Source organism: Coturnix japonica, chromosome 1, assembly GCF_054131305.1.
Source record: "Coturnix japonica strain WE chromosome 1, WE-NBRP24, whole genome shotgun sequence".
Lineage (NCBI taxonomy): Eukaryota > Metazoa > Chordata > Aves > Galliformes > Phasianidae > Coturnix > Coturnix japonica.
Window position 1 is genome coordinate 2,087,133 of NC_140663.1, and position 24,620 is coordinate 2,111,752.

Here is a 24,620-nt window from a genome sequence, read left to right on the forward strand (position 1 = left end):
GCTACGTGCAGGGTCAACAACCACCAGATCAGGCTGCCCAGAGCCATTCAACCCAGGCCATTCTATGATTCTATGATGATTCTATGATCCTTCCTTTTCAAGGAGAAAAAAAAAACAACAACCAAAATACAAACAACAACAACAAAACCAACCACTTTCATTTCTTTTTCCTGTAACTTCTGAATAGTGTTCTTGATTGGACCTCCCAATGCCAAGCACGATGCGTCAGGCAGCCAGGGGTAGCGAGGGGACTATGAATTGCTGAAGCCTTGGCAAGGAGAATGCAAAAACTACAATCCAAGGACAAAATCAACACCTTAGGTGGAAAATTAAATCAACGATGCAGTGTAAGCCAGAAAGCGAGCGATGCAACAGCAGCGAAGTTGGCTTCCAAATTGAAATGTGTTTGCTGGGGATTGTCCATCGGCTTGGGGAGTTATTATTTTCATTTCTCTAGTTACGAATTAATTTCTAGAGAATATAATCATCCTCTCCCTTCTCCCCTCCACAGCCCCCTCTTCCCTTCTCCTTCTAATTTTCCACTTGACTGGGGATTCTCTGACAGCGAAAATTCAGGCTGGCTTAGAGGAGGTCCATGCAAGCTGCTCCATTAGAGTGGATAATCTCATTGGAACCAGTGGTTTGAATAATAACACCTTCACCTCATGCGCTGCATGGGATTCAAATGATACTTAATGCCCCAAGCTGCAGGGATCACTAGGGCAGGGGAAGGGCTGGGCTGGAGGCTGCTCCATTTTTCTCCCAGCTCTGCCAGCCTAACCATGCTCTTAAGGATACAGCTGTGGTCTGAGATAAACACCAGTCCAAGCTTCCTCCTCATCTGAAATGTTTGCACCTTCAGGAGAAGATGCAGCCTGAGTTTGGCTGCTCTCCAGCAAGGAAAGACTGGGATTGAGCTGTGTCTTAGTGCTGAAGGCTTTTGTTTGGGTCAGGGATGAGTGAGGATGAGTATGTCACAATGTGTCTCAACAGCTGATGTCCTGACTTCTGCCTTCCCTAAGCAAGTCATGAAGATTGGAGTAGGATGTTTTAGGTCATGGGGCTTAATCTGTTCCATTCTATTGCCAGGACTGCCCTTTACATCCAAAACATAAACACAAACCATGGACCTTTCTATTCCATCATCTCCATGCATACAGAGGATAAGCCCAACTCTAGCTCCAGCCAGGGTTTCTCAAAGAGTCCTCCTCACCTATAATCCACCTGGTAGCACAAATACAGCATAATCTTGTTTTCTTCTTCCTTTTCCTCAATGTTCAGTGCCAAGGTATTGTCTGATTTCCAACTGCAATTAAAACCCCGAGTCCTGAACCAACCAATAGGATGGATGGCTTGAACACAGGACTCTGGTTGAATGTTATTGGGTTGATCTTAAAGGACACCACAGGAGAGCAAGTCTCTCTTGCTCTTGGTGGACATGGCTGAACTCATGTCCATCATTAATTACCATGTTAGGAGATGTGTCTTACATGGGTAGTTCAGGCATAAAAGCCAACTCCACAAATGAATATTTGAATTTTCACCTTTTCCAGCACCCCCAGCCCCTTAACCCCTCATGCAGCCACGCTGGATCCACACTGTCATGACTCTGCAGCCCATGTTGGAGCAGTGCTAAGCTATCAGTTCTGGGTGACACGCAACACGGTGTCCACTCTGTGCACTCAGCAGCCCCATCCAGAGGAACACCATGCAAGTTTCCTCGATAAACTATTCAATTATAAAGGGAAAGAAACTAGGAACATAGGTGTAGGAAATGGAAACCTGGAATATGTAATAAATGGCTCTATTGCTATGCATCTGACAACCCAGCCTGCTGGAGGTCATTCACACTGCCATAGTAATTTGTCAGTGTTTATCCCATCCCTTCCATCCATGCACAGAAGAGGGGAAATTGATACATCACATGCCGACAGCCTTTTCTTTGCTGCTGGAGTATTAGCTGAGAGCCCCAACCAAGTCACAGATCAGGGAAGGCTTTGCTGTGCCTTGTGCTGTGAGGGAGTCTCAGTGGGGGTGTGTTGGACCGTGCTAGGAGCTCCTTGTGTTTTAGAGGTATAAGGACCTCCTTCTGGCTGAAGCAATAGTAATTTGCAATTGATAAGCAAATATCAATAGTGATAAGTGTGATAAGGCAGGGATCTTTTATGTGGTGGCCTGAAGTCCTGGTCCTCTCACCTCTTAGGGTTTAGCTCTTGGTAGAACCCATAAACCTCACTCCACAGCCAGCTTGCTCTCTTTGATGGTAAGAAACCATTGTATCTGAAGCTCAAGATGCTTCATAGGGCTTTCAGTGTTCAGAGGGGAGAAGTTTAGGTGAAAAGGAACTGAACTTGTTCTCTGACTTTCTGGCTGGAGCAGGCCTGGTCAGAGAGGAGGGCAGTGAGACTGAGGTTAGAAACCTTCCCACTCTCTTTTTCTTCTTACTACTCTGCCCCCAAATTCTCTTTCCTAGCGCACAGCATGAAGGAACTGAGCTCTGAAAGTCACAATAAGGTATACATGGAGTAGGGCTTTTATTGTTATTTGTGCTAATGTTGGGGTGAAATGGGTTGAAATTTTAGGTAGTTGGGAAGAAATGTCTCTAAAACAATTATGGACTGACAACTGCCATGTTTCTCACATTTTCTCTTTAATTTACGACATCTGAGATTGTTAAATTGGCTTTACATCCATCTCTGTCTTTGTTTATTCACTGCTCCAGAAAATCCAAATGCCCTGGAGATAGACAGGGAACTTCTGTCATGGTCTGGGTGAGAGTCTGCATGGGTACCTGTCTTCTTCAGGCAGCAGATCCCATCACAAGGACTTCCCATCACAGTGTGAAAACAAATTGCAAGCTGAGAGATGCTTGATCTGTCCGCCCTCCCCAGTCCCCCCAGTAAAGGTAACTCAATGCAAAGTGCTTGTCCCTTTCAACCCGAGCCACAGGTCAGAGTGTTCCCTTTTGGAGTTCTTTATGGTAACAAGTACTCAGTGTCATTCTATGCTATCTCATGTTTTTTCAAGCTACTTATAGTTCTGCTGCAGAGCATTGGGAAGAATTGTGCCCAGAGGGAAGAACAGTCTCTGCTAGAAGCAAATACCAGAGCTCCAGCACACGTCACTCTCTGTTGGATTTGCTGCCAGAGGCATGGCAGATGGATGGATGCACATAGGACGGAAGGGAAGGAGCTAAAGAGTGACGTCAAAGGGGAGATGTTGATGAAGGTTGAAAGGAACAGGAGGGAGAGACTCATTTGGGAAGCTCTATGTGGTCTCTGGTCCGCTGCAGCATTCTGGGTAGGGCTGTTTGGATTGAAGGTTCCTAGTGGGATGGGAGTAGGCAAACAGTGTTGATGTTCAGGTGGTCTATCCCATGACAGTGTTTCCTTTCTTCTCACTATGCTTCCCCAAGTCAGGACAGCAGATGCTAACAATGAAAGAGCAATGAAATCACATGCTGACTGAGTCTGGCTGTGATTCAGTATCTGCATAAGTGGGGAACCCATTACAGTGGGCATCCCATGGTTCCCCAAATCTCCCTGCAAAATTCCTTGGACACAGACAATGTGCTTCATCTTTGCAGTTTTCATGCCCCATTTATCGTTCAGTCAGTGAGGCTGAAGTGGGACCAGGCTTTCCTAGGTTTCTCATAGGACTTCTGGGTCTTGCTGTGATCTTGGCATGGGTTCACAGGGAAGCCCACTGATTTGGATTAGCCCCACTCTCTGCTGGTATTGAGAGAAACATTTCACATCTCACTATTATGGAGGCTTAGGCTATTCCCATCGTTTTCACCAGCAGATACTAGGCGATAGGGAAAAGATGGAGATGATGGGGAGCTGAGCTCCCACAAAGATGTTCCCAAACATATGAGTCAGGCCACAAACAAAGAGCTTCAACCCCTTTGAACAAATTATTTGCATCAGCCCTTGCTGAGGAGAGCTCATAAGAACGAGGGAGAGCGTAGGTGTTATCTACCTTGGTTCTGGGGAAGACACTCACAAATATTATTAACGTGAATAGGAAACACCATGATAGGATGCTCTCTGGGAGAAGTCATTTCGTTCATTAATTACTTGCCTTATCTAGCAACGTTGTCCCCTTTCTCTCGCTTTCTTTTTCTTTTAATTTTCTTTAAAATAACTGTAAGTGAATTCGGTGCTGGGAAAGTTATTTTCCTGCCTCCTCAGAGGCAGAAGGAGGGCTTGTATTACTCAGGTAGCCTTCAACTGGATCTTCAGGGGCTTTTCTATCTTTATTTGAAGCCCACTCTTTTACGAGCAGATGGTAAAGGCTGCTGCTGACAGAGTCTTGTGATTCTTTTTCTTATAGACCTCCTCGGTGCTCTGCACTGCACAGTTCACATGGCTTTGGCTTGAGTCCTGCCTGCCACGTGTGGCTTTGTGCTCTGAGCTTTGCCTGCTGCCTTTAGCTTCCAGGCTTGTGTTATGCCTGGTTAGTTCTGAAACAAAGGAGTCAAAGGTCTGTGATTTAAGGGACAGCATAGCAGGGTCTCTGCAGCTTCTGAGATGGCCTTTCCTTGTGTCTTTGACCTTTGCAAGATGTTGGAAAGGGTCAGTGGATGAAGGCAGGTGATACTTGTTCTCCCGACGTCAAACACGCATGTTGGTTGGCCCACAGAACTGTTTTCTTTCCAGCATGATTGCTGCTAGTCCCTGCTTCAAGGCTGTCTGCAGTGTTAGGTGGGAATCAGCAAATGCCAGTACTCCAAAGGGCAGCCCAGCTTCATGGCATGGGTTTCATTGGAAACTGAACACAATGAACAAGCTGAAAATGCCACTTTCACCTGTAATGAGGCTAGGGCTCACCCTGGAGTCCTGCCTCCAACCCAGAGTTGCTCAGCCTCAGCCACCGAGTGATGCTGCAGGGTTTTGGAGGGCTTATTTTGAGGTGTTTTTGGACATGACAGCAGCCACATGGCTGGGAGGGGAGGAACTGGGCTTTTCTGTAATACTAAACAGGACCAGCTGAGGGATCTGTGTCCACATCACCTTCTGCACATCCCCTCCCTCATTTCCACACTGCTCCCCCAGCGCCAGCAAACAATTTCCAATTATTCTTAGGACAAAAGCTTCAAGTTTCCAGGGATTTGCATGTGAAATGCTCCTGTCCATCTCAGGCTTGAATGAGCCATCAAAATGCTCATCAGGAATCTCTCCTACAGGCGCACACACACACATGTGTACACACAAATCACTCAACTGTGGCTGCACCCCAGAGGCTTGAATGAGCTGGTGTGGTCCTTGGGCCACCTCTGAACCAGTGACTTTTGTTCACAGGCTGGGGACTGTGGAGCACGTTGTGCTCTGTTGACCAACCCAAGGACCCCCCAGGCAAGATTAGCGTGGATAAGATAATCTCCATCTTTGGAAATTTGGGGAGGGGAAGGAGAAACATTAGTAAATCCCCCAAAGCAAAGGGGGAGGGATGCTGGTTATTGAGTTCATGGCTTTGTAGGGTGGGAAGTGAAGGAGCAAATCCCTTGCATCCACGCCCCCTGGGGCACCCAGGGTGGGCTTATTCAATTGCTGTGATAGAGGGAGGAGCCCACCTGGGGACAGAGATAACGGGCGGGTGGTGGAATTGCCGTTCTGCAGCATAAGCCGGGCGAGTTATCAGGGCAGAAACTCGGCATCTATTACCATGCATTAGAATAGATTAGCAGGCAGAGCAATTAGCATCCTCACTCTATTTGGCCAAGTGACAGGCGGGTAGGAGGCGTGTGGGGAAGAGTCAGCTTTGGCACAGAGGCCAAACTGCTGCCCAAGGACAGAGGGGACTTCTGGTCTTTTGCTCCAGGGCTGTCCCTGCTGGGCTATGAGCCAGACACCAAAAGGAGCAGGGTTGAAAGTGAAGCTTTGTTGTTGGTCTGAAACTTTTTGTGGTTCATAGTCTCTGGAAAAATGTCCAGGGAAGATGCAGAGCCCTGAAGGGCAGATTTCAGCTTCCTGACTGTAGTTGCCTTTTCAGATCTTCTTATGCAGGTCTATTTCTGAGAGTCCATAACCCTCTTGGGCTTCAAACGTATGATTAAAAACTCAATGACAACAACACTGCTTTGGCTTTTCCAGGCCGCCTCCAATCCTTTCTCCCCTCTTCACCCATACTCATCCTTGATGCCCAAAAAGCATCTTGGAGAACACAGCCTATTGGTGATTAAAGCCAGAGCATGCACCAAGGCTCCAATTCCTTCCTCAGTCTTCTAAATCAAGTAATCCTTCTGTGGCTCATTTCTACATCCAAGAAATTAGAGCAGTAGCCCTACTCCTACTCTGTTGTACTTTCCAGGGATGTACCAGACCATGTCCAAGCTGAGCTGAGCTCAGCAGGACCCTGGATGAAGATGAATTTGCTGCTAAAGCTTCCCTTCTTCTCACTGCCAGGACAGATTTCCTAGGGATGATTCTTTCCATGATTTCAGCTTTGTTTTATCCTTCATTTCCTGCAGCATATCCTGCCTTTTTGTCCCAAATGCCGTATCCAGAGCAATTGATAACATTTAACTCTTTTATGCTAGGGAGAGCTGAATTTCTGCTATCCTCTAGCAGGGATGTAGGGCAACCTAGAGAGCAGAAAAAATACATAGGGAGGGATGACTGTTCACCACATCACCACATAAAGTTTAAGGTCATTTATGTCTGTGTTTCGACATTTATGGCATTCCTATTCTTAGGACCCCGAGGGAACCTGGAAATGTCAAAACATTGCTAAAACTGACCTTAAACTTTACATGTTAGTGGGACTGAATCTCCTTCCTTTTCTCAACTCCAACCAGAAAATTGCTTTGGCTCCAGCAGAGGGAAAGGCAAATTTCACCTTCTCCCTCCTTCCCCAGCTTTGCTTCCCTCTTGTGATAAAGTGATCCCAAGAAACACTGAGCCAACTCTACATGTTGGTTAGATTTCCACTAAAACATGTATTACCTCTGAAGGTCTCTTTAATTGTTCTGTTCCTGTCTCATCCTTCTTTCCAGCAGGGAAAACCAAAATCCTTCCCCTAATGAAAATGAAGCTGTCATATTGCATCCTATTCTGGAACAAGGAGACTGATAAGCTTTATTCCTACCACAATATAACCTGAATAACCTGAATCACTTCAGCTTCACGTTTCTCTGCTTCCTGCAGCCTCCTATCCCCAGCGCTGGCTGCAAATGCCATTGGGAGGCTTTGCACTTGGCTTCCACTGAGCTCCCTCTGCTGACCACCTCGTAAAAGGCATCACAGACCTGATGGTCTTTGGGTAGACATCCCCTCCATCCTCTGAGCAAAGAATTTGGGTAGGAGGTCCTGGACATGAAACATAGCAGCCCATGCTGATCCAGGCAATCATAGAATCATAGAATATTTTAATATCCTGAGTTGGAAGGAACCCACTGGGATTACTGAGTCCACCTCCTGGCTACACACAGCACCACCCAAAACTCAAACCCTTTTGTCTGAGGACATCTCTGGATGCCCTTTAACAGCTTTATGTCCTGTTTATGTTATGGCATCCAGTGCTCAAAGTGAGGCCACACCAATGCAGAGCAGACTGGGGCTACCCCTTCCCTCACCTAGCAGCGCTGATCCTGCTGCATGCCCGGGTACATGACCTTCTGCCACAGGCTGCCTGTTTTGGTGCGGAGAGAGGAAAATATGAGGTGATGTGGTGATGCTGAAAGTCTCCTCACTGCCCTCCAGGCTGTGCAGAGTGTTCAACACGTGTCAGACCAAAAATATCTGCCTTGTACAAGATTGCAGGCTTTAAGAAACAGAGATCCTTTCTGTTATCTATTTTCGGAGGAGGTGCTTCTTCTCCTCTGGAGCAAAGAGAGCTGTTAATGGGCCATACCTGCTCCCCTTGATTTCATGTTCCCCAGTTTTTTGGTCTTTGCTGAACTTGGTCTGTGGAAGTTTCCATATTTCAACTCTTTCCAATGATTTACAGGTGCATTCTGCATAGCTTTGGAATTTGGCTGGGCTGGGAAATCTCAGATTTCTCATTGGAGAAGACATGATGGAAGAAATGAGAGATCATTTCCTCTTGTTCTGCTCTTCTCTGACCAACTCTCAGGGCAACATGTCTCAGTACCTCACCACTCTTACTGTTAAAAAATTCCCTTATATTTTAAATCTCCTATATTTCCTTAGTTCACCTGGTAAGGAGACCACTTGTGATAGTAGAAGGGTCAGAGTTCTTGTGGCTATGTCTGCAGGGGTCTTCACATTGGACCAGAACACCTGCGTCCTCATGAAGAGCATGGGATGTGCATGATGGTTCCCTTGTCCTCACTTTCCTGCCCTCTCTCTATGTCCCCATCCCTCCCCTCCAGCCAGGCCCATATTCTTTTTCCTCATATCCTATTCCATGTTGGGTTGAGCATGTGGAGATTAAGAGGCAAAGAGATAAAGAGGAAACTGTCCCATCTTGTCCCTTTGGCTGGTTCTAGTTAGTGTAAATGGGATCTGCATTGGCATCTGGATGTCACCTACCACTGATGAGGTCACCAGCACTAAGGGGGGGGAAGGTGTAAGGAAGGGCTGTGTGTGATTATTCTGTCCAAGGGTGAGTGAATTTGTCCCCTAAAGGAAATGTCACTGTCTGGAATCAGAAAGGAAAGCTGAAATGTCAAAACCTTTTGCAAAACAGCGATGCCCACAAATTACCTGTTCAGAGGTGATAGCAAGGTGTCATTTAGGTCAGCTGGGCAAATACAAACCACTGAACTCTTAATGCTGTTACCCCACCCTTGGCATCAAGTACAGATGCTTTGTGTCCCTCTTTTTCCCTGCAAATCCACCTCCCTGGACACATTTCTGACTGCACTATTTCCTCCTCCCAACCACAAAGAAAGAAAAAGAGAGAGAAAGCAGGGGAAAAAAAAAAAACAACACACCTTATGGAAGCTTCCTCCTTGGCTTTCTCCTCCCAGCACTATCTATCTCTGTCTATTTTGTCCACTCAGGGTGTCAATTAGTTTGGTCTCCAGCAGGGCCCACCAGATCTGACTGATGCTGTGAATTAGCAGAACAACTCCCCTCCTCGCCTCAAGGATTTGTGGCCCCAGGACACAACGCAGCACCAGCACCGAGCAGCTGAGCACTGTTCATCCCATAAGCCCAAATGAGAAGAGAAACTCACTGCATGATCTTAGAAGGGTTTTATATGTTGCAGAAAATAATTACCACCAGAGAGGCTAGCGGTAAGGGCTATCCCACCTTTTAAATGCATTTAGTTTCTCATTACAGGTGATACAGAAGGCTGTCTTGCTGACAGTATGGGTATGAAGGATTAGCCCACAACTCAGAGTAATTGGAAGTTTGTCCCCATTGAAAACCTGAATGGAGGTTTGGAGACCTTGGTCTGTAGAGCAGCATTGGTGCAAGGAATAGGAGGTTGGCAGAGCTACACAATTGGTCTGGAACAGCATCTAAACACCCTGTTTAGAAGGGGAGATTGCATCAGCACCATCCCTCTGCTTTCCCAAAGCAAAACTCAGCATTTTAGGCATTTCAGTCAGTGGTGGGATGGAGGGATGGACAAGAAGCAGAAGGAACAGAGAAGAACTGTTTCCCCTGGCGGTACTTGTCTCACCACACTACTCTCATGAGGGTTGGCCTCAGCCAGCGCTTCTTGGCACTACTCTTTCCATGTACCCTTCTCTCTGCAGTCAGCATCTTTCCCCCAGTTTTATCCCTGTTCCTATACCCTACACAGTCAGAAGAGCTTCTCTTACTGCTTCTATCACCTCTGAACCAAGCTCCACACCCTGTATCCACTTCTTCATGATGAGCTGAGATCCCATGAGGTGTGAATGGCAAAGACACAAACCTAAGGTGGGAGAGAGGAGATAGGAGATAGCTAGGCTGGCAGCCCTTCAGCAGCGTGATCTGTTTTCCCATGCTGCACATAGGGTAAACAAAGAGCTTGCAAATGGATGAGTACCCCTCTTGACTCTTCTTGGTATATCCAGGTGCACGGAACTTACTGAACAGAATTACTTCTTCTAACTCTGGACACTTAGGGCCAAATCTAGAGGTGGTGAGGTGAATCTACCTAGCAAGGTAGAAGAGCCATTGACATCTCATTGCAGAAGTAGAATAACACCTCTGCCTATGCAGCAAGTATTTGGTGCATAATATGGCCCTGAAATGTTGTTTTAGGTTCCAGATGATCAAGCTGGGGTTTTAATTGCCATCTCTTGGGTCCCAAACTGAAGTCTACATGGCATCCTCAAGAAACTTGGGGATATGCTTGGCTGTCCGACATGTATGCATCTATACTTCCCTTTCCTGTCTCTGAATGGGAATGTTTCAACCTCACAGAGGTGCTGTGAAGATTAATTAGCTCCAGGCAAGGCCCTCTGAGATCATCAGATGAGAGATGCTACAGGAGTGCGAAGTATTAATTTAACATTATTAAAACGATTGGTTAGCGGGTAGTGAGCAGAGGGTTGGTGTTAGCGGTATTTACTCTTAATGGGAGATGAGGAGGAAATAATACTCCTCATGGTTCAGTGGTAGAACCAGTTACTTAGTGTTTGCACTAATGGTTTAGGCAGTGGCAGGACACTTGCAATTGTTAAAAATGCAGCTGATAGCAGGTGTTATTAAGATATACAGAGAAGTGTCATGTCTATACCATAATCTTATGCAAATAAGCTCAGGAATGGAATATGCTCTTTTAGGTGTCTTAAGTGTAATGTGATGCTACTGGGTGAGAGTTATGCACCGGCTAATTATAGCATGAATAGCACTGAATTAGGTTGTATGGCAGTGGAAAGTGATCTCAGCATATTGACAGAGCCAGCACGTTGGAGTTACTGATATTTTATTAAAGAGAAGCAATTATTGGCAGTACAAGACATTTTTTGACAGGAGCAGCAATAGAAAGGGCAACAGATGCAGCAGTTGAGAGCACTGTTCTCTTTTTGGGCTACAGTGGCCCCTTGGGGATGCTGCCTTCAGTGGCCAGGTGCTTTGCTGCATTTGCTTTGGTTTCTCATCTGACACCATTGGGGGATTTAAGAGATCAGTGTCAGAGGACAATCATTTCCTCTGAACATGCTGGAACAATTTTCCCTGCTGTTTTCCTTGACTCTTGTGGGAGAGCATAATGTTAACAAAGAAGGGGACAGACGGTTTGGCAGGGTCTGTGGTGATAGGACAAAGGGAAGTGGTTTCAAACTAAAAGAGAGGAGATTTAGAATGGACGTAAAATTGATGTTTATGATAAGGGTGGTGAGGTACTGGAACAGGTTGCCTAGATATGTGGTGGATGCTCTTGTTTGAATATTTGAACCCCATCAGTTACCGAGACCCAGGCTTGGTTTGGCTCTGTGTGGCAGAGCTCCCTCATCATCACATTTGGGCATCAGGCACAGCCAGGTGTTTTGGGTATTTTTTTCCTTCTCTCTTCTGTTTTAAATTGAGAAATTTCACTGGAAAAGTCAGACAGTTAAAGTCAAATGTTACGAAGTGGCAGAACTGAGGTCACCCATGGAAAAGAAGAAATAATAATGTGTGATCCTGTAATTAAAGTCTGGCTTGCAGAGTGTCAGCGCAGGGAGCAGAGTTAAGAATGCAGAAGCTACTCTCCATCTGCCACAACCTAATTCCTGAGAGCCTGACACTGCAACCTTATCTTCATGCTAAAACCAGGCTTAGTTTGAGGCAGTTTCTCATCATTTCATTATTTGGACTGTAATACACCTTTCAGCAGATGTCAAGGCTGTAAGACGCATCAGTCTGAGTGAGGCTTTGGTCTGAAGAGTTTCATCTCCTTAATGTCTGTGAGCAGTAAATAGCAGGATAAAGTCTTGATTGGTCTTGATATCAAGTCTTTGAGAGACATCGTTTAGTGGGCATAGTAGTGATGGTTGGACTTGATGATCTTAGTGGTCTTTTCCAACCTTAATGATTCTATGATTATTGTATTGAAGCTCCATGGTGGGGCTGGGAAGACTAACCAGGCTCCTTGGAGTTTGACCTGGTCCAGTGTGTTGTCCTCCTGTCCAAAGATGCTGCTGCACACAAAGTGCTCATTTACTTCTAGAAAGTCCAGATGTTTCTGTCACACTGCAAGTTGGGAGAGAATAAATGGGAGGGAATTGGGCTTCTTTGAGACTTTAGGCTCTTGTGCTTTGACACTGAACCCCAAATGAGTTTCTGTCTGAGCTATTCTCAGGAGGTCTCCTACGTCCCACAGAGCTTTAATGGGATTGCTGTGCCTATTTGTTTTACAGAAGTGCTTACCAAATTCTCAGGTCAGCGTTTTGCTGTGGCTTTCATTGCGTGATAGGGGACTTACAGCAGTTAATCGCCTACCCATCCATCCCTCTGGAGACTGTGCATTTAAAACTCCTGATCCAGCATGCGGCAGCACTAAAGGACACTTAATGGGATGAATGCTCACAGGGAGCTGCAGTGCTGCCTCTTGCTCTCTCATATCTGCAAAGCAAACCAAGAGCCTGCTGAGAACGGCAGAGGTCTCTCTTTATGATTCCTGCCACTGGAAACACACAATTTTACCATAAAGATGGAGCAATATGAGTTCTGAATTGAGGCATTCATTATCTAGTGTCAGTTGCTGGACAGAGGCTAAGCCTTAAAGTTTAAGGCCAGAGTCCAAGCTTTGTAACATTCAGACTCTGCCATGTGCTGGGTTTGTTTCCCATGTGTTGCTTTAGATCCCTGTGCATAGAGGTGCAATCTCTGCTCCAGGGGAGAAAGCACGGTGAGGGGTGATCTTGGAGCTAATCCTCCACCAAATCTTCTGTGCTTGCAACTAAGACTCCAAAGTCTGGGAGTGGGTGAATAATTTAACATCCACACTTAGTCTTTATAGCTGATTTTAATGGGGGGTAATAGCACTGCTAATAACGAAATCTATTGCAGACACCCTGTGCAAGTCCATAACGTTAGTTTAATGGCAAAAGGTAATTGGCATGCAGTTGGAGCTGTCCTTTTATATTAACCCTGTGGATTTCTAGGCAGATGTCCTCCTTGAAGCGATGGCCTTGGCAGTGCATGTTGTGTGTAGTGCAGATGTATTTTCCTCCAAGTGAATGCAAACATGGATTGAGGTGGGACACACCGCTGCCAGTTCACGTTGCTGCCTTATGTCCACTTCTGGCAGAAAAGATGAGAGACAGTGACTGTGCTTTCTGCACTCATAGCAAAGAATGAGCAATTTTAGGGACTTCTGAAATGCCACACTCCCATCTTATTGCCATTCACTGGGAATAACAGAACTTTTTCAGATTGCAATGGAAGCATCTCATCAGGTGTTTTCAAATCAAATGCCAAAGGAAACTCTGCCTGCTAGGCACCACTTTAGTTCCTTGGCAATGGTTTGGAGAGCTGCTCCTTTCCAGCAGAGAGATACCTGCAGCTCAAAAGTATCATGAATTTGCATTATCCTTAGAGGGATCAAAGAACATGAACTGTATACAGCCAGTCTATAAGGATATTCATCCCTCCATAAGATATACCACTGCCTATGGATGGTGCACTTTTCAGGACTCTCCATTCTCTGAGATCTGCTGCATGGCTTACCAGCAGAGCACCTCTAGAGCTGTGCATCCTAACCAAGGGATGGGGCTTTCACCCACACCCTTCCTACTGTCATGGTGTCCTTACCACAGCCTGCTGAGATACACCGTGGCTTTTGGAATCATAAAATCATAGAATCATTGAATGGCTTGTGTTGAAAGGGACCTCAAAGGTCATCTAGTTCCAACCTCATCTAGTTGCCAGCCACTGAATCAAGCACTAGATCAGGTTGCCCATGGCCCCATCCAAACTGGGTTTGAACACCTCCAGGGAGGAAACATCCTCACCATATCTGAGCAACCTGTTCCAGCATTCAATCCATAGTGCTCCAGGATGATTTTGAAGGCTTGCCAGCCATTGCAGTCCTAAAGGGCAAAGTGTTGACTTTCCATGTAAAACAATTGCTTCTCCCATGTTCTCACTGTCCCAGCCTGACTTCATGTTAACCCTGTCCATCTCTCTTCCTTATTTGCTCAGGTGCACGAGGAAGGAGAGGTGTGAGCGCTCCAGCGAGCCTCGGAGATTCGCCTCAGAGATGAAGCAGTGTGTCCGGCTTACTGTGCATCCCAACAACATCTCTGTCTCCCAGTACAATGTATTGGTAAGGAATGTTGTCATTATCCCCTGCAGGTTTAATGTGCTCATATAGTCTGATAGACCCAGATATGTGCAATCTGGATTCAGCAGTATTGGGAAGGGCTGGCAGCATGATGCAGAGGTGCTCCAGAGTCCATTAAGTCCCCCAATGTCTTGCTTGGCACAGTGAAAGATTCACCATGGGAGGGCATTCAGTCCCTGGTTATCCTGGCTAGAAGTGTAGATAGAGACTTCCCTGTTCGCTGTGAGGAGCTGAGGGCAGGTGTGATGGGACTACATGTCTCACAAGTGCTGTGAGCGCACATTGAGGTTGTCTGCTTCCTTGGGAGAGGGATTTGTGAATGATTGGGAATGCAGTTTAAGCAAGGGACATTGTCACAGTTAGAACTGACCTTCTAGAAAGAGGACAAGTGAGGACTATCGTGAATTATTTCAGTAAACTTGAAGTCTGCCAAGTCATTTGAGCAAGCATAATTAGCGCATATGACTTTCCTCAGCACAAAGTTTAGCCTTGATGCCCTAGAGCTACTGAAGACAGCAGCCAATGTAGCCACTCAGTGAGTGCTGGCGGAGAAGTAGGTCCTGATCTTTATCTGGACATAAAGCAAAAAAATCTCTGTGGAAGTTCAGACTAGCTTGTCGTTTCTCACCTGACTCATAACAGCAGTACCTTACATGATGAATTCCCAGTATTCCCCAAAAAGGAGAAAAGATCCATTTTATCCAGGTTATCAGGGCTCTGTCCTGTTGAACATACTAATTTGGGCTGAAATTGAAGTGATAATCAAAGACCAAGAGCTCCATATCTGGCTAAGCTGTTGACTAGCCCCATGCTCTGCAAGGACAGCATGGTGTTGCTGAAGGTGTAGCTGCCAGATACCTTCTTGGTGATAGTTTTTGGAGTACTAGGGTTTCTACAGTGATAATGAAATCAACCTTTCAAAGCCTGCATGTCCATTCATTACTGCTTTGTTTCAGCCTCTTAACTTTGCTATGACTTTTCTTTCCGAGGCTTCAAACAAAATTGATCTGAGACATCTTAAGTCCTTTGTTCTTCTGGGAGTTCAAGGTTCCTTTTTCTTATTCTCTCAGTAGTTTTTGAATTCTTTTATGTTGGGATAAATCCTGGGGGACTGGCTGGCTCAGGGTGATTGAAACTGATCACAGAATAAAAGACTTTTGCCTCTGGATTACTCTGGCAGGGCAATTCAACACCAAGCTTCTGACATAAGTTGCCATTGTCTAACTATTGCCCTATTAACTGGGCAACTTTGCCACGGGAGTCTCATACCTGTTTAGACTGGTGTCCCAGCTCATCTAATATCACCACTGATAATCTCTTGGCAAACACAGAGAGGAACACTAACAGATGAATTGGTGGAGTCCTTACTGAGTCTCACTTGGGCAAAGGGATGATGCTGAGTTCTTGCCCACAGAGGCAGAGAAGGTATATATGCAGCCAGCCAATCTTTTACTCATTAACAGAGACTTGCAAAGTTTTATCTGAGTGTGTTTAAGTAACTTGGGGATCAATGAGAAGAGAGATTTGTTGGAGTGAAGTCTGTGTTCTTCCCTCATTGCAGAAGCTCCAGAAGAGGCTTGAATGATATAGGACTTAGTGTTTGTTCCAGGTGAACCTTGGCTCATGAGGTTTATGGCCAAGCACTACTGCTCTGTCCATTGCCATTATCTTCTCCATGACACATCTTTATTCTGTGTCTTTTGTGCTCAAGGAACAATATTAATTAAGCAGAAGTTTTCTCCGTCTCTAACAGTATATAGATGAGGAGGTAGAATGGATTTAGATTGAGTGATAAATCTATCAAGCTTCCATACATTTTTCCTAATCCCCATCCAAGACATTGTTTCCTTTCCCACTGCCATTCCCAACACTACAAAATAAATGTATTTCACAAAGGCTTTACGTTATGCAGAGCAAATGTACATCTTTGGCCTTTCTATCTTATGGTGCCTAGCATTAAGGGATAGCCCCAAACCTTCTCTTAGTGAAGAAAACACAACGTGGAGAAGCAGTAAGCAAAAGCAATATCATCCTCTCCTGCTTTATCACCTGGACTGACCTGACCTCCTCTGTTCTTTGTACTGGTAGCATAAACACTTCAGCATGCATTTGTGTCTCCTTTCAGTGGCTGTCACCACAGATGGGGCCTCAGCTTGTTCACAGAGGAGGCAAGTGTGGAGAGAATACTTGCATTTGTGCCTGCCTCAAGTGTCTGACTTTAGTGGTTGGCCACAATAGCTCTAAATCTATAGTAGCTCATTAGCAGGTGATAAAAGTACCCTGATGTGCTTCTCTGCCTTTGGACATGGCATGTCTGTGATCCAAGGGTGGGTTGGGCAAGACACTCCATGATGGACAGCAGAGGAACCTTAGCTGACCTGGGAAAGTGGCAGCATGAGGGTCCTTCTCTAGAGGAGAAAAGCAGCCACTTGCTTCTTTCCTTTCATGACCATGGGTATTGATATTAGCAAAGCCAGTGGGTGCACGTGATTAACATGGGCAACTCTTCCTTCACAGCTTTGTTTATGCATAGCTACCAAATACAGCATGCCCCTAAGGCCATCTTTGGTGGGATGGGCAGGAGAAATTTGTTGTTCCTCTAGGGAAAGAGGTTTTTTGTGGTGAACTGAAGCCTGTAACTAGACTCTCCTTACGCAGGAACTTGGTGACAGAGCGCTCCCCCATCTGCTGATGCTAGGAGAGCAGGCCGTAGAGAGTTAGACTGGAGCATTACAGTTTCTCTGTAGTCTGCAGAGTGCCTCTTGTGAGTAGTAGTCACCTTCCTCAGAAACCGCGTGCCTTGGGGCCACCAAAGCCCTGATCTTCACAGCCGGCTCCAAAGACTCCCTGTTTAACCTTACACTTGCATGACAGATAGAGAGCACTCCCTCCCCTCCACTGACCCAGCAGCACTGGGATGCAGTGCAGTTGTCCCTGCATAGCCACGTACCACTTGTGTTGGCATCAGCATCTCATCCCCTTCCCCCTCCACACACACATCCCTCTCCTGAATCGCTGCTTTCTGTTGAAGGAGGATGCTCTCTCTAGCAAGAGGCTCTTTGTCCAACCTCTCCAGTGTAATTCTCTCCTGCTGGCCCAGCTCTGTTGTTCAGCTCAGTATTTTCTCTCTCTCTCTCTTTTTTCCCCATCTCTTCTTCCCTCCCTCCACTTGCAGCTGGTCTTGGAGACCTACAATGTCCCTGAGCTGTCAGCAGGAGTCAACTGCACCTTTGAGGACCTGTCAGAGATGGATGGCTTGGTAGTGGGCAGTCAGATCCAATGCATCTCACCAGCTGCCAAAGAGGTGCCCCAGATCATCACAGAGAATGGTGAGTACCACACAGCTCTCGGTTCTTCCTCCTTTCCTCATCCCTTATCTTTATGTCTTTCATCTTGCTTGTTCTCCAAGATTTTGGCACATGGGAGCCTGAGAACAGGTGATGCAAAGCATCCTGTTATGCTTCCAGTGATTGCTACAGCTGTAGCATGAGTGAACTGAATGTGTAAGTTTATATGTGCAAGCATTGAAATACAATATCAGTACCTGCATTTAGGTGCCTATGTGCATGGTAGTACATGTCTTCAGACTGCCACCGAGTGGTAGTTGCCTATATCTAGCAAAGACAAGAGTCTGATGAAGGATCTTCACTTGCTTATTGCCCAGGCTGGTGTGGTACATCCCAAGTAATAAGATTGGACATGCTCTCAACACATCCCATCCCAGCAGCAAGAATATCCTGCAGACCTGCACAGTCCTTTCCACTGTTTTATCCTGTTTGTCTTACCTTTAGATCTGCATGTTCAGTTGCTGTCTCTGTCACTGGCCATTTTTTGCTCCTGTGCTCATGTTTGTTGCTGGCTCCATCCCAGAATGATTCAGTGCAAAACTACCTTGTCTCCCAGGGTGGGCCCCTTATCCCAAGCTTCATGCTCTTTTCAGCTTCCCTTTTCTAATGCCTTCCTTGGTACTTTCAAGAGCACCTGTGGCTCTTGCAGAGATTTGCTATAAAAATCTCAACTCTATTGATCACCTCATGAAGTGCAGAGAGGATGTAGCCATTATACTCCTTGGCTTCTTGTGAAATATTACTGGAAAGCCTCCAGGGATCCCTTCAGGCCATAGAAATGAAGTTACACAAGCTGTCACCATCACCTCCCCCTGCTCTCCCCAAGCTATGCACAGCTGCATGCACTCTCCACTGCCGTCCCAAATGAAGCCCCCAAAGGGCTGTTCCCATTTTCAGGTCTCACTGAATCATCAACTATGTTTGCTTACCAAGATAGCTGCCAGGAACTATTTCCTTGATATGGACATCTGTCTCAGGCCAGGCTACAATCAACAAGCAAGCAAAAATAGCAGTGGAAGCTCAAGGCAGAACAAGAGAGATTTATGTGAAGTGTGGTTTTCAGAGGTGCTGAGCACCTGCAGCTTGTATCAGCTTCAGCAGCTGGTGCTCTGTACCTCTGCAAAGACCACGTCCTCCATGCATAGGGCCAGAAACTGGATTTGAACCAAAGGATGTGTGGCTCTGTAGAACATCTGATCCCTGGAGCCATCATCCAATCCTCACATCCTGTTTTAAAATACATGCAAGACACTGGCAAGGCTGTTAAATACGAAGTGGTTAACAGAGCTGTCAAAGCCAACGGCAGCAGATGGGCAGAAGAGTCGAGCACTGGCAGCAAAACGTGCTTAGTGAAGTGTGTGGTTTGTGTGTGTTTATGTGGTATGTATGTGTGTACGCCTGTAGGTGGATGAGCCGAGATGAATTGTCGAGTTTACTTTAGCCTGATTGATTAATGAATCTTTCAGGTGAAAAGGAAAATAATAGAGGTAAAAGGGCTAGCCAAGCCAAAGTCTTGAATTAAACATGGGCCCCTTCCCCACCAAATTACTGCAATTACTGTACCCAGTCATTTCCCACAGGCGATGAGTTTTGAATGGGGCCTTTGGTAGCACTTGACTGCTTGGCTTGGGAGCAGTGTGAAAGGGGAGTTAGTATCTAGAAGCTGAGGCTCAAGCTTTGCTGCTGGCGGGTCTGCTGTGGAAATGGATTGGCACTTTCAGAAGAATACAAAGGCTTGTGGATGTCTTTTCCATATTAAGCTGAGTTGTTTGTAGCCAAAGACTGGGGTGTATGGACATAATTGGGGTGAATGACATAGAACCCCTGCCCTGTCCTGGGTATTGGGCTTTATTCAGAGATGATAAATAATGATGGTGAAAAGAAGATACGCCTGATCTCCCATAGGCCCCTCCCTTTGGTGCACTTAAATGAACCTACAGAAATGAAGAGCCTTATAGTCTGTGCTCCATTTGAATGAGCTCCTTATGCCAGTCGTCTCCATCTACTCTTTGTGCGTAGCTTTCCTACTTGCTTACGTCATTTACCATAGTTTTGAAATCAGAGATTTATTTCCTAAACCTGTTGCTATCATCCAACACAAACACTTTCTTCACCCATTGAAGATAAACTAACTCACGTACTCAGGACCAGCTTCTGGTTCAGACTGGTGGCATGGCCAGCGGGGCTGAACTGTGCTAATACAGTTACAAACTGATGTATATATTATTTTCTTTCCTAGGAGACCATCACATAGTCCAGCTCCAGCTCAAGTCCAAGGAAACGGGTATGACCTTTGCCAGCACCAGCTTCGTCTTCTACAACTGCAGTGTCCACAATTCGTACGTCAAGTTCCTTTGATACCTGTTTTCTATCCCAACCCTGGATCTGCCACAGAACCCAGTGAGGCGTGTATCCCTCAGGAATTTGGTCAGGTGTGGAGGAGAGCAGCAGTCAGAATTACATCAGTAATGGGCAGCATGATGCCATTTGTTCCTCCTATGGAGGAGGGCATTGCCTTGAGTAATGACACATCATCACACGTCCATCAGGGAAGGGGGGATGAGTGGGAGTTTGCATTGAGGCAAGTCAAAAGAAAACTGTGACTTCAGCAAAGGGCTCTTTTGCCTTCCTAGTAGGCAGTTGTTTGTGGATGGTTGGATTCTGCCCAAATATACTCACCTCCAGCCCTTATCCATATCAGTCCCGACACAGGGTCCTGCCCCAGTGGTTAGCATGGGTTTGAGTCCTCAAATCTGGAAAGATGGAAGTTGGGGGTTCACATGTGATGTGCCCAGCTGATTTCTTCAAATCCATCTTCTCTGTCTTGCAAGTTCCTTTCCTGACCCGCACCACATTATCATGGGATTTAGCTGGTACACAGCAGCTGCCCCAACAGAGTAAGACTGCCAAAGCAGGATGATGTTCTTCCAGCACGTTGATCCACCCCTGAGCAAGACTGAGTGGCTCTGTCACCACCACTGAGCCATCAGAAGTGCCAAAAGCAGATAATTACTGCGGCTCAGCAATTCACAAGCAAAGGCAAATCCTATTTCCATGTTCCTGCTGCTTTGACAAACAGTGTCAGAAAGCAAGTGTTGGGGGGGAGAGGAGGAGAGATGGTGGTGTTAAATATTTATGGCATGTTTTGGTTCCTTACTTGACAAACTATAATACACTATCCATTTTTAATTTGATGTATCAGAGCAAGCACTTGTTACCAATTTGAAGAACAGCTCGCTGTACCAGAGCTGAAAGTGGATTGAAGTTGAACGAGATTTCACAGAAAGACAGGACTGAGGGTGTGTGTCTGCCTGCTGCATTCAGCCAAGCTATCCTAGAGGCAATTTTTTCCACTCCTGCCCATTAAAAACCCAGTGGCACATACAGGCCAAGAAAATTTCCCTCCAAATCCCCTTCAGGTATTTCAGAGACTTCAGCAGCATGAAGATCTCTGACAGTGAGCAACCAGCAGTTGTTACCCATCCAGTGCTTGTTTTGTGTAAACAATTTGTTATGGCTCAGTGTGGTTCCTGGTGGACAGACATCACATCAAATACATCAAAAAATGTGATGTAGTGCTGTAAAATAGTCTCGAAAAAGTGTTTGCAGCTCATACAGTATGGGGACTATGGGATGTAGGACAGCAAATGCTTGCAAGGAGCAAAGCTTGTGTGTGAAGCCAAGGACCTGTTGTAAATCTCATTCAAAGTAGTAACAGAGTAACCAAAATACAACAGAAATATCATTAATCTAGTTGGAATGATATTAAAGCAGTCTAAATTTTCTAAATAGTGTAAGACACATCTGTCACAGCGAAATCCAGCTCAAGCCATGACAAGCAAAAATGCCATCTGGAGACTTGATGATGTCAGGCCTGTTCAAAGCCTGTGGTTTTCCACTAGGGTTATAAAAGCAATGTTTGATGGACTATTTTTATCTCTAAAAACACTCTCACCTCCTGGTCTGTCCTGTTTGTTGAAGAGGCCAGGCTGACCAAGTGACTGCTTTTTCCCTCCACCTCCAGGTGTCTGTCATGCGTGGAGAGCCCTTACAAGTGCCATTGGTGCAAGTACCGCCACGTCTGCACTCATGACCCCAGCACCTGCTCCTTCCAGGAGGGACGAGTCAAGCTGCCTGAGGTATGTAGGGGCACATGCTGTGTGGGGGGGTTTCTCAGAGATCATGAGATGATGTAGCCTTTTTGTTTGGCTCAGAGCAACAAACTGTGAAGCCTTCTCCAGCTCCAATTCCACCCTCTCCCTGTTTGGCTTGCCCTTCACAAAACCCTCACTTTTCCCTCTACATCTCCTCTTCTTCATACTGAAACTCATTTGAAAGACGGTGCTCATCCCCAGAGTGTTGGCAAATCATGCAGAAGAGCTCTGCCCAATGACACAGCTGTCTGTCAACAGCAGAGTGCTGATACCTACAAGCTCTGCTGAGAGCTGTCATATACTGAATCATGGTCCTTGCCAAGATATAGCCAATATCTGTGTGCTGTTGGGACAAGGAGGGGTTGGTGGTGGCCTCCATCCAAAATTAAGGCACACCTATAGGGAGTGTGCTACCTTAGGAAGCCATCACATCTACCAGCAGTGGATAACGAGTTCCTGCTTGAAAGCAAGAGGAAATGCTACTCATGCATTTCTACCTGGAGAGAAGAAGAGGATGCTGCTTCTAAGCAAATCTCCAAGCTACTGAGATCTGAGGAGTATTTAGAACTATTAAAACAGTGGCAGTGTAATTCAGCAGCGCTTTGAGGATGTTGGTGGCTTTGTGTGTTTGTTGCCTAATGGACAATACACCAAATTGCTTCCAGCAGAGACCAGGGAATGCCTCATTGCCAGTCTCTGAGCTAGAGCTGAACTGGACCTCGGGGCTTAATACAGGGCTGGCTGCCGCGCTGCAAATGCTGTCTGGCTGTATTGTAACTAATGAGCACTTGCAGACAAGTGGAGCTCAGGAGAATACAAATAGGAAGCCACTTAATTACTTCCTGGTCAGGAACGGTCTGAAAGCATCCTGGCCTGTCTGGTAAATGACCCGAGATGGCTTGCTGTGTGCCTGGCCCAAGGGACCAGTACCCATTAAGAGATCTGATATCTGCTGAACCACTGGGCACAAAGACAGCTGCTGAAACCTCCATCAACGTGTGCCGTATTTGGAGGCTGAAATCCACACTTCTCCCTGCATTGCTTGGTGGGTCTTGTGTTTTTAAAATATTCCCTTTCCTATCTCCTAGCCTGTGCCCCAGGCAACCCAGTTTGTTGGACCGAAGGACATGCTTGTAATGGTTTCACACTCCTATGGCATCCCCTGTACCCTCCCACTACTCCCTTAACATATGTGCTGGTTGAGATGTCCTGGAGCAGACATCCTGAACTGCACGGGCATTGGGACAAGTCATAAATATTCACAAGCAGGGAGGTTGCCAGCTCTTTGTTCAGCAGGATTCAGCATTTGCTGTTAACCTGCTGAAAAACTCACTGAGAGTTTAGAGGGTGGATATTTGATACCCTCTGCTTAGGGTAAAGTGGAGCAGAAGGCAGCCAAGGGTTCAGCCCTATTCCAACCAGATGGAATCTATTACCTTGCATACCTCTCTCTGGTGACCAGCAATAAAACCCACAGGAATAGCATGAAACTGTGACGAGGGGGATCTCAGTTTGGATATGAGGAAAATGTTCTTTAATGAGATGTTTGTTGTGTATTGAAAGAGTCTCCCCAAGGAGGTGGTCACAGTACTGAGCTTGCTGGAGTTCAAGAAGCATTTGGACCATGCTCTCAGCCAGATGGTCTAATATTTAGGTGTCCTGCGTGGAGACAGGAGTTGGACTTGTTGATCCTTATGAATCTCTTCCAACTCAGGATATTCTATAATTCTGTGAAGCCTTTGGCAGAATTTGGTCAGTTTTGGTGGATGCAGTTCTCTGTATCTTCCACATCAGGAACTGGAGGTACCTCACTCTCTAGAGCAGATGGTATTTGCTGGGGCACTGCCTCATCTATCTCCTCTGGCAGCTTTTGTGCACTGAGCACAAGACTCATCTTCCTGGCTCCCATATCTTCTCTCCTCCAACCTACAAGTCTCAGTGCATCTCCACCTGCCTTGTCTTTCTTGGTATTTCTGACTCTTGTTTCCATCAGAAAGATCATGTGAAACTCTTCATCATCCCAGTTCCATAGGGAGAGAATCATCTGGTTTTTACTCTATTCCTGCTGAGATCTTGCTCTGAAGAACTGGAGAGGAGGCAGTTGACTCGCTGTCTTCTCTAGACCTCCACATTCCAGCACACTTTTTCCATCACTGTATGACCTCTCATTGGGCTTCTTTAAGGTGCCACCTTCAGACAAAGAGACAGTTCAGATCTGAGAGGATTTGTCTGTTGGTTCTTCCTATCTTGTATCCCCTTTAATAGAAGTTTTCCTGCTGAGCTTCAAATACTCACACTCTGATCTTGCAAACCATCAAGTAAGTGCACAGACCCTTAAAAGACAACTATTGATCTACAAGGAATGACAGCATCTTGACATACAAGTACATTACAGTGGTCATCACTAATGATGGTTCCAGCCCCTTTGGCTTCTGCAGCAAATCCACATCTGGGCACAAACTTCTTTCCCATGGGATACATTTGGTTGTCAGCTGCTCAGTTCAGAGCTGTTTTTGCTATCTGCTGCACAGATTAAACACTGGAAAGAGTGGATAATATCTGCAAAAATAATGGCCTTGCAAAACTGAAGATATCAGTGACAGCCTTCTTGCTTGGCAATGTGAGAAATGTCTTGTAGCTTTAAAGTCGTTCTCATTGCGCTCTGAAGCTCTTGAAGACAGTAGGACAGGAGAAGGACAGCATCACCAATGCATCCTGACAAATGCATATTTGCCTTCTCTGCATGGCCGGACAGGTTTTGTCAAATTACACTTCAAACTTTATCAATTTACACTTCTGACAAACTACAAAATAAATGCTGTGTATACGTCCCACACTTCTCTTAAGAAGCCATCTTCTCGCTGACTCATCTCCACTGAAATCTCTGCTATTTTTCACTTTCACCTTTAGTTCTTTCCTTTTCTGCCCTGTACTGAGCTTATTC

At 45.9% G+C, this 24,620-nt stretch overlaps 1 protein-coding gene across 3 annotated transcripts in view; it reads left to right on the plus strand.

Moving 5' to 3' along the window:
• Nucleotides 1-24,620, plus strand: part of LOC107313179 (plexin-A4) — a 403,220-nt gene that overhangs the window by 280,444 nt on the left and 98,156 nt on the right. For all 3 annotated transcript variants that reach the window (XM_032449091.2, XM_015861239.3, XM_032449104.2), the window contains exons 6-9: nucleotides 14,034-14,157; nucleotides 17,351-17,504; nucleotides 19,762-19,861; nucleotides 21,547-21,661. In XM_032449091.2, coding sequence (XP_032304982.2) covers nucleotides 14,034-14,157; nucleotides 17,351-17,504; nucleotides 19,762-19,861; nucleotides 21,547-21,661 — 493 coding nt within the window. The remainder of the gene's footprint in view (nucleotides 1-14,033; nucleotides 14,158-17,350; nucleotides 17,505-19,761; nucleotides 19,862-21,546; nucleotides 21,662-24,620) is intronic.